The sequence below is a fragment of the Limanda limanda genome, chromosome 1 (genome assembly GCF_963576545.1).
Source record: "Limanda limanda chromosome 1, fLimLim1.1, whole genome shotgun sequence".
NCBI classification, from domain to species: domain Eukaryota; kingdom Metazoa; phylum Chordata; class Actinopteri; order Pleuronectiformes; family Pleuronectidae; genus Limanda; species Limanda limanda.
In genome coordinates, this window is record NC_083636.1 from 27,330,352 (window position 1) to 27,341,326 (window position 10,975).

At 40.8% G+C, this 10,975-nt stretch overlaps 1 protein-coding gene across 1 annotated transcript; it reads left to right on the top strand.

Annotated features, from left to right (window-relative positions):
• Positions 1 to 3,698: 3,698 nt before the first annotated feature.
• Positions 3,699 to 6,440, top strand: LOC133012145 (lysosomal membrane ascorbate-dependent ferrireductase CYB561A3-like). Its single transcript, XM_061080127.1, has 5 exons — positions 3,699 to 3,888; positions 4,819 to 5,027; positions 5,135 to 5,289; positions 5,952 to 6,108; positions 6,307 to 6,440. Exons 1-5 carry the CDS (start codon positions 3,702 to 3,704, stop codon positions 6,349 to 6,351), a joined length of 753 nt encoding a protein of 250 aa, XP_060936110.1. The 5' UTR covers positions 3,699 to 3,701; the 3' UTR covers positions 6,352 to 6,440.
• The last annotated feature ends 4,535 nt before the right edge of the window (positions 6,441 to 10,975 follow it).

A 10,975-nucleotide genomic window follows, 5' to 3' on the forward strand; every position in this document is an offset into this window, starting at 1 on the left:
CATTGTGCTGAGCATACGTGTTCCAAGGCATCCATAAACCCAAACGCCTCTTATCTTTATTACACTTTCCACTTTGTATATGTAAAGCCATGCAGGCAACTGAGGCTCTGTCTAACAAGGTGCTGCAATTACAAAGAGGCAACTTCCCATCACTCTCACAGTGGTAAACCATAAATGAATTATTTTATGTAATGAGGTGTGAATCCTCTGTGTTTTTAATTCATGATTCTGTCTTGGACTTCAGATTGTCTGTTTCTGTTCTGTTTCTGTTTTCTATTTCTATGTTTACCTTGTTTTCCTTGTGTTTGGATTCGTGTCCTGTGTTTGCTTGTTTAAGCTCTGAGTTCTTTGTTGTTCTGTTTTATTTTTAAACGTATTTCCTTGTGTCTCTCCTGCTTTGCTTCCTGTCTTTGTCCTGTTTCCTGCCCTTGCACCTGTCCCGGTGTGTTTCACCTGTGTTCACCTTGTTTGAATAATCTGTTTTCCTGTTTTGTCTGTCAACACATGGCTTTTCCTCACGTCTCAGTTGGATTTAGTATTTACGTATCTAACTCATGTTTCTGTTCATGTTCATCTTCACCAATTAAAGCTTCGGCATTTGGCTCCTCATAGCAAAACTAATATAAAAAAAATATATATATTTTCAATTACATTAGAGCCAAACCTAATGTTAGATGTACAGTACAGTTCCTTTTAAGGTCTCTGCAAAATCGAGACATAAAATGGCCCATGGATGTGGTTTGCTCTTATCAACCAGCGACATACAGTTAATTTCTCTCTCCGTTTTTTGCATATTATCAGACCCACAATCCTCATATGAGAGAGGGAGCCACAGTGCATTGCTGCCACTTGATTCAGTTTGTTGCTCCTTCGCCGCATCACCAGGTGAGAATTTATTCTGTTTTTAATCCAAAATAAGAAGATATTTACATGGTGAGTAAGTACAGTTTTATTAGCTGATCACTGTAATAATGAATCATGCATATTGCTGAATGTTGAGAAAAAAGAGTAACGAATGAATATATATATGCCTTGAAGGTCTCGTAAAATAATACAGGGGAACTGGTATAGTCAATGTCAGTTACGTTCATAAACTGTATAAACCGACCAGATACTGAAGTGGGTGGTGAGATTTATTAACTACATGTTAAACGCATTTTTAAGATTAATCATTGCTTTTCAATATAATTATAGTTATATTTTTATTAATTATAATTTCCTTTATATAAGATCATGGCTTAGATTCAGATGTTTTTTTGTCAGATGTTCATTCAGTTTGTGGGAAAAAAATACTCTTTGGGCTGAAGGATAAATCAAAAAGGATAAATGCGTAAGTGGATATATTTTTTGTAAGTATCATCTGTGCACATATTTGAATCCAGGTTATGCAGAGTATCACTGTTTATTTTTAGAAAACAGCCTCCAGCAAGCCCTGCAGTCCTGACCGATCACACCCGTCACATCAGGGACGACAAAATGGGAAACGTCCATACTGCGTTGCAAATGAGCAACTACAGCAGCAGGAATGTGCGTGTTTTCCTCACGAAAGAGTCTCGGGAGATGAACGGCTTCATCTCCTCCGATCACGGGGGGTACGATAAGATCTCGTCTCCACTTCCCCAGAACGAAAAGTTCAGCTTCAGGAAAAACATGGAGTGCGTCCGTGTGCTGGCCTCTCAGACTCGGGAAGTGCCCTGGGAGAGTCATCACTTTGTGTCCCTGTTTGTGGAGGATGACGACAATGAGAAGATTTGTTCCAGAGAAATCATACTGAACATGGCCCTGAGTGCTCCAGTTACTGTGCTGCTCTATGATGTGTAGACTTGTGTAGCTGTTCATTATTCTCTGCACACACATACACACAACAAATGTTGTCTTGTCACTGTAATAATAGTTGATGATGGAATTTTCACTGCTGTTAACAAAGGAATAAAATTGCCACTCAGCTCCAAGAACCTCCAGTCTTCATGTTTCGTCATTCCAAAGTAAAATGAGATGGCACATTGACCAGACGTCTCTCCCTCCCTCTCCTCTCTCTCTCTCTCTCTCTCTCTCTCTCTCTCTCTCTCTCTCTCTCTCTCTCTCTCTCTCTCTCTCTGTCTCTGTGACTGACCCTCTGTGATCATCATCTGCTTCTGTTCACATGTCAGGGTTGGCGCTTCACTGTGGAGCCTTTATTCCTTCTGGAGGTATGTGTGTTAAATTAGATGACATGGCGAGGGGCGTTCCGGCTCCCACATGGTTGTGTAGCAAAACTCATTATCACACCTTTGTGTTGTAAGGACGTTCATACACAAAAAGAAATGCAAGCTATCGAGCAGTTTATGGGTTAGCCTAAAAAGATGATACATAGAGAGTGTGTCAATTTTTTTTACAATACATGTTTTATGAAAATAGATGCTACGATGATCACTTATCCAACCTTTAGTCATGTCATGAAATAAAGTAAAGTTAAATTGCCTTGGATTTGCCTTTGATATAGTTTGAAAGAAAACCATTGTCATCTGAACCTAATTGGTTTCAGTACTTGTTTTATGTCTTATAATGATTCACGTCATACTCAGCTTGTTTTGTAACAACATGACCAGGCACAAAGTGAGTTATGGTACAAAACCTGTAATCTAATTCTGTGATCACTTTTTACTGCACGGCGATGACTAATGACTAACACTTGGATGCATTATTTCACTAAGCAGGATTATGCAAAGGAGAAATTGCTACCGTGTCACATCCTTTTGTATCTAGACTTCCCCCTCTACACCCCCACTTTCACCACCTGACTTATTTAACCATCAGACACAATTTGCATGCTGGATGCTGTCAGCTAGGGCATTCGAGTTGATGTAACAAAGAAGACAGAACAACACGGCCGCTGTCTACGAGGATCTTTAGGTGGTAGAGAGAGTGAAGAGGCAGGATTCACGTGAAGGAGAGACGCCATCGTTAGGTGAGTAAAAATCATTAACATTTTTATATTTGTGGAAAATTCAAATAAAATCTAACTCAATAGAAAAATGTTAACTCGAGTCTCAAGTGTGTATTGAAGAGTAGTGGAATGTAAAGTACATTCAAGCAACTGCAATATTCAAAACACTATGTAAGGTGATTTTATAATCATCTTTTATTTTTTATTGTTGTGTTTTTTGATGTATTTGTTTTATGTGCTGGCATATTTAAAAAACAGGTTTGTATTAATTCAAAATATGTGTGTGTGTGTGTGTGTGTGTGTGTGTTTGTGTTTGTGTGTATGTGTATGACACTACTAAATAGTCCATCCTACAGTAGCTTTACTTTTGATACTTCTTATAAATATAGCTATAAATACTAAATATATAAATACAAATACTCATGTCAAAGTATTTATGTACTAAAATGTTATCTTTGTTTCCCTTTTTGGTTTGTTTGTTTGTCTGTTTTCCCTGTTATCATTGTTTTTACGTTTTTTGTTGTTTTCTATTTCATTAAAAGATCAATATAAATCTTAAAATACTATAACTTATAATAAAACTGCTATTGTTTTTTATAAATACATGTAGGAATGATTTAATTGAACTTTGTATTATAACTTTTACCTCAGGAACTTATTTGACCACTGGTTCAGTACACCAGGGTACCAGTACAACTCAGTACAGACGACTCACTATCTTCTACTTATGATATAATACGTAATACTTACTCTCCCTCCTTTCAAACCCACAGCTATGAGGTCATCTGTGTTGTTTTACTCCACCTACACACTGTGTGTGTGTTTGGGCCTGCTCTGTGTGCTGTTTGTGAGCTGCTGGACCTCACACTGGGGAGGAGCCTTCGCCTGGGATTATTCTGCCCTGCAGTTCAACTGGCATCCTGTGCTCATGGTGTCGGGACTGGTGGTTGTGTACGGCAACGGTGAGATGCCACACTGAAGTTATGACATTCTTTTTACAGCTTTAGATATACACTAGCTTAAATTTATAAAATTGAAAATCATATTTTTTGTTGACACTGTTCCAGGACGTTCCAGGACTATTTAAGGACAGTTTTCTGTAATTTAGTCAATCTCCAATGATTTGAATAGGGTCGACAAAGTGTAGCCTCATTGTTCCTCAACTAAAAAACAAGCCCTTTAATAATGATTCTACCAAAATATCTCTGAAAGAAAAATTGGGGGTTTCCATTATTGGCAGAACATCTGTGTAGAGCCGACCATACGATAACAAAATACCAGCCCTGAAGGGGGCAATCCTCCATTTACACATGACCATTCATTAACTTGTCACAAGGGGTGTGACACCACGCAGCCTGTGGAAGAAGTGGTTTTATGTGCTCTGTGATTCTGAGGGGAGCTCTCCCAGTCTGACAGAATAACCATTTTCATGTTGATATAGTGATGCAATTTGTGACTTTGTGACATGTTTGACAGAAGGACTGTGTCACTAGCAAGAGGTGTAGGCTTTTGTGTGCTGGGAGAGTTGAACAAAAGATGGTATGCTCTGTTGCATTATGGGATTATTGGATTGGCCCATATTAAGGATCAGACTCCTTCAGCCTCTGCTGCATATTATTGTGATTTTATTTGGCAATCAGGATCCCTGAAAAACTGATGAATCTGTCTAAACAGACCCTGAAACACATTGATTGCACTGGATGAATGCGTTATGGGAATATAAAATGTTCTAGATTTGATCCTTAAGTGAAGATTGCAACCAAAGTATTTCTTTATCATAAACCACTTGGTGATATTAATTAATACTGAAAAAATGAATGATAAATGATTTCTACTCTACATTAGATCATCAGTGCGGATAAATGAATATCTCTGTTCTTTTTTATCTGCAGCTGCGGTTGTGTATCGTCTCCCGTTCACCTGGAAACAGAACAAGTTCACCTGGAAGCTGGTGCACGCTGGACTGATGCTTCTGGGTTTGCTCCTGTCTGCGGTGGGCCTGTGTGCTGTGTTTGATTACCACACAGGCGCAAACATCCCCAACCTGTACTCTCTGCACAGCTGGGTGGGCATCTGCACTGTGGCAGTATTTGCACTTCAGGTAAGGTGGCAAATATTTACACGTTTTAGTGTAATGGTACCAGCAAAGAGCTGACATAATAAGAAAACACTTTCCCTCTTGTCATTTCACCCGATGCCGATGGACAGTGGATCCTCGGCTTGGCTGGTTTCTTGTTTCCTTGTTCTCCGCTGTGGTTTCGGAGCTCCCTGAAACCTGTTCACGTCTGGCTGGGAAAATCCATCCTGATCCTCAGTCTCATCTCCTGCATCAGTGGCATCAATGAGAAACTGCTGTTCACGCTGTAAGTGCCCAAAATAATCCAACTGGTAACAACTCAGTGTCCTTCTTTATTTAATAATACTAACAACTTTATTAATAAAACACTTTTCAACACAAATAACAGCTGCACAATAGAAAGTTCTTAAAATACAGAAGAGAGTACATAAGTAATGGTTTTAATAGTAATAGTGGAGATAAAGGAACAAAATAGCCCGGAACCCTAAATTCAGGCATACGATTTCCATGAAAAACAAGTATACTAGTATAGCTCAGATTTAAAAGAAGAAATCGTCTCGGAGGGCCTTATTTCTTCAGGCAATCCATTTCAGAGTGTTAAGGCTCTGATAGCAAAGACCCTAGTTTTCCGCCCAGATTCTGGAAGTGACAGCAGTCCCTTCCCTAAAGATCATAAACTGCACCCATGTTAGTCGGAGATTGAATAATCAGAGATACAACCTCTACAGAGCATGTAGGGCTTTAAAATAAATCAATAAAATTAGAAAATCAATGTTAAAACAATCTGCGAGCCGTCGTGATGTGATCATATCTCTCATGGCCACGCTATTGGATTTTTGTACCAAAAAACTGTTTCAACTGGAAACAGCATAATGTCACGTATAAAGAACAAAGTAATGCTCATGTAACAGAAATCATTCCCAGACTATATTTCTCCATCTGCCGCAGTAATGGAAGCAGTGAGGAGCCGTACAGCTCGCTGCCCGTGGAAGCAAAGTTTGCAAATTCCCTCGGCATCCTCCTCGTGGCCTTTGGCTTGGTCGTCTTTGGAATCTTGTCCAAAAACAAATGGCAGAGGCCAGAAACAGACAGGGAACGTGTTCAAGTGAGTATGGGGATGTAATGAAATAGTGGTCATGATATTATTGTTAATCAGTGCCAACCTAAAGATAGAAAATAAACCTTTTGGTTTGTTGTTCAGATATTCATTTATGTTCATTGCATTTTCGGTTTTCAGTAATGGTTCATTCTGTCTCTGTTTGTTCTGAATGGGATGACAATTTAACTGTCCTTTGAATTACAGCTTCTGCACACTGAAGACAACACAAGAAATGATGGATGCACCTAAAGTGCCACCTGACCAATAGTACACAGGTTTACATTAATTTCCAAAAACGACTTGTCATGTTTCCTTGAAGTTATTCGAAGACTTGTTGATGAGTGTGATGAATAAACATTTTCAGTCATTTTAACTGAGTTGAAAAATAAAATATTTTATTGTCGAAATGTTTTTTTGGACACATTTCTTATATTCTCTTTTCTTTAAAACTGGCTTATATACATAATTATGTTAATGAAACACTTTATGATGTATATGAATACTCCATTCATTGATGGACACAAATATAAAAAAAAAACTAAGACTACGTTGTGGCACTAACGGGCCCGAGCACAGGCAATTTCTAGCCTGTTGCGGTCGGTGAAGAGAGAGCGATCAATGACCAAGCGCACGTCTCCGCGTTGCATGCGTTTTGCACGCTGCAGCAAGGATAAACGCTTCACTTCCTGTAACCAGCAGGTGGCGCTGGGATTTTAAGTCATGATTTCTTTGTAGATGTCATCAGGTCGCGAGTCTTGTCTGACATGTCTAGGTTTGACTCGATTGGACTAAATGTTTCTGAGATACAGAAGCTTGTGTTTTGATTGCGTGTAATCAAACTTTGACGCCAGGCCACAGTCACACCGTGTGATGAAATCAGATAAACACAGTCAGTTTATATCTCCATCTTGTTCATATGACATTCCCAGAAGTTGATCTGATGAAGTTCATAAGAGTGAAAAATGGCCAAAATGGCCACCAAATCCAAAATGGCGGGCATTTTTCTATGAACGGTCACGATACACCTTTGTCCCGATTTTGGTGAAAAAATCGGTTATGTGGAAACCTAGGGGCTGGGTTCCAGGTGGGGCTGTTGAGCCATTTTGCCACACCCATTTCCATATACTCCACAATATGATAATTTTCACCACTTTCTAATTTACTGCAAACTTTAGAAACTTCTAGAAACTTTTTGAAGCCCTGTCGGTTATTTTGCCACGCCCATTCCTTAAAACCAACTGAATGTCTGCAGGGGGGGGGGGGGGGGGCTGTTTGAGGGAGGTTGAACCTCGAAATCCGAAGTTACAGCAATTTCCTGTAAAGAGCCCAAAAATGGAAATGCAAGTCCTTCGAAATACAATCGGGCCTCCCACTGCTCGGTGCTCGGGTTCTTTCGAACACATTCATGTCAATGTAATTATAGATTTCTGTCTTTGCAAAGTGAGAACTAAATATGTGTGATAAAGTAATGTCCGCCTTTGATTGACAGCTGATCTCTGTACGGAGCAGAAACGTCACCACGACGAACTTTGATCAACAAACATGGAGACAAAAGAAGTTAAAGATTAACACACAGAATCTAAATCACTGCTTTTAATGACTCAAGTCTATTTAAGTTTACAGAACTCAGCTGTGTCTCCATAATTACAAAACCTAACTCCAGTCATGAGTCATGGTGTCATAGATGCTGTAGAAGGACAGAACACCTGCACTGTGATCCAGGTACACTCCTACTCTGGAGGACAGAGGACCTGACACTGGAGTCAGGATGCTGTCGTATGACAAGTAATAACTGTTTCCATAACAAGATAATGACCAAGATTTATCATTGGATCCAAATACACATTCAAGTGAGTATCCTGCTCTGCTGATATTATTGTATGTGACTGCTACACGAATTCCTCCTCCCCCACACATCTGCACCTCCACCTCCCAGTAACAACGTCCAGTCAGACTCTCTCTACTGAGGACCTGAGGCCTATCAGTGAATCTGTCTGGGTGATTATAATAAGACTGTTCTTCTCTCATAAATGTTACTTTTCTGTTTCCCTCAGATAATAACAGATATGTATTTACTGAGTTTGGATCCAGTGTTATTTCCTGTGAATATTTTAAGAAGTCAGCTCTGGTCTCTGGCTCTGGTTGTCGCAGTAAAACATCCACTTGAGACACAATCTGTAAAATTTCTGTCTCTGTCTCACTCAGAAACTCCTGTAGTCGACCTCTGACCTGTGACACAGCTGCTGTCACATCCTCATAGTTCCTCAGAGGACGGATCCTGATGCTGGATGAGTGTGTAGATTCACTGAGTGGGGACAGTGAGGGGTAGTTGTGTAGAAGCTGGTGCTGATCCTCTGTGTCTGAGAGCTGCTTCAGTTCATGTTCTTTCCTCTTCAGCTCAGTGATCTCCTGCTCCAGTCTCTCCTGAAGCTCTCTGACTCGACTCACTTCAGTTTCCTGCTGGGATCTGATCTGCTGCTCCACATCAGAGCTTTTTTTCTCCAGCAGACGGATCAGCTCAGTGAAGATCTCCTCACTGTCCTCCACTGCTTTATCAGCAGAGCCATTGACGGCCTCCTCCTCCTGTTGAAGCAGCTTCACGTCTTTCTCTGTGTCTTGGACTCTCTGCTGGATTGTTTGTCTCCTCATCCCAAGCTCTCTCTGCCTCTCAGTCCTTTCTGCTGCAGCTGACACTGTGTCGTGGTCTTTATGTTCCTCCACAGAGCGGAGATAACAGATACACTGCTGATCAGTGCTGCAGAACATCTTCATCACCTCGTCGTGACGAGAGCAGATGTTCTCCTCGAGCTTCTCCGAGGGCTCCACCAGCTTGTGCTTCTTAAATGGAGTTGACTGAAGATGACGCTGGAGGTGTTTCTCACAATAGGAGTCCCAACAAAACAAACAGGACTTGAGAGCTTTCAGTTTTCTCCCAGTGCAGACATCACAGGCCACATCTTCAGGTCCAGCATAGCAGTGATCAGCAGGAGCAGCTTGGAGTCCAGTCTTCTTCAGCTCCTCCAGAGAATCAGCTGACATGGCTCTTACAGTAGGTGCGTCAACAGCAAGTAGTCATTGGATCCTTCAGTGGATACACAGCGATCAGTAAGCATCTTTCTCTGTCCAGGTAATTTTCTTGCTGCGCCATTTCAGCTGCTGCCAGTGACTGTAAAACAGATTCACTTCCTCTGGACAGAAACAGATCTCTGCTCTTCCCTCTCTCCTTCACGTCCTCCTTTCCCCACGTTTTAACACACTATTGAAAGGGCAACAGTATGGTCTGACCTCTCCTCAGCAGCTGCTGCATTTATGTCAAAGCAGTTAGTGGAGAGAGCGATCAATGACCAAGCGCAACTCTCCGCCTTGCATGCATTTTGCGCACTGCGGCAAGGATAAACGCTTCACTTCCTGCGTCTGTCATGCACCGCTGGCCCACACTCACCAATCACGCATTACGGTCCACCCCATCAAGTTACACCCCATAGTGAAAACTTTACCTAAATAGAATTTAGTTTAAAAACGAGGCTTACCTCCTTTTGGTAGTAGGTGGTGCTATCCCTATCACTATACTAGACTAATGGAACTGTTCAGGTCAAAAACACTCTTTTCTCTCTTCAGGTCGTATAAATGTTTCATCTTTGCATCGAAGACATTAAAGGATTCTAACACCACTGACACTGTAACATTAAAGCAAACTGACAACAAAGAATGATTTGCATAATGAATCATTTGAAGTGTTCTTTTATATATATACAACACAGCAATTTCGTGTTTAACGGCGAATTGATGAACTTTGACGCCACGCCACTAATATGGTGTTTGACGAAAAGTCCCAGTAATCTTATGCCATTATCAATGTCTTCAGACACTTTTGACACAGTTTGACATTGTTGCGGTCAGTGATGAGGAGGAATAATTCCAAGTGTAAGATGTTCCAAAAACAAGACATTTCCTGTTGCCACCATGGGGCGCTTTGATTTCAATTCATATTTTCTGTGAAGATGTCATCAGACCGGGACTCTTGTCTTACATGTCTAGTTTGGACTCGATTGCAACATGTATGTCTGAGATACAGAACATTGTGTTTTTATGGCGTGTAATTAGACTTTGACGCCACGCCACGATCACACCGTGTGATGAAAACTCGAAATTCGAGGTAATGCTTCATCTTGTTGTGATGACACTCATGTCCATATGAAGTTGATCTGATGAAAACCCTTGGACAAGTACGTCAAAGAACATTTTTAGAAAATGGCCAAAATGGCCACTAAATCCAAAAAGGCGGGCTTCCTGTTAGGTTTTTCCCATTGCACCGCTAGACTTTTTTATTTGTCTTGTCATGATACACCTGGGCTACGATTTTTGTGAAGATCGGTGAAAGCTAACTGAGGGGCTTTTCCTTAGATGGCGCTGTTGAAACATTTTGCCTCGCCCATTTCAAATTACTCCAGAATACAATTACTTTTTAGGGTTTTGAATTTCCTGCAAAGTTTGGTAAGAATTTGAGCGTCTAGGCCCTGAAAAATACAAATCCTTCGAAACACAATAGGGCCTCCCGCCGTCGGTGCTCGGGCCCTAATTATATGAATAAAACATGATGAGTTTTACTCTGGAGAGGATGTCTCATTCTTGAAAACCCTGTGAGACCTTGTCATTTCTGTCCCTGGCCTCCAGAAGAGGACAATAACTTAATCTAATTGATTAATAGGGTAGAATTACTTGAATACTTCATTAACAACGTATGGCTGTTGAAAGCTCTCAAGTCGTGTTGTTGGGACTGTTATTGTGAGAAACACCTCCAGCGTCATCTTCAGTCAGCTCCATTTAAGAAGCACAAGCTGGTGGAGCCCTCGGAGAAGCTCCAGGAGAACAT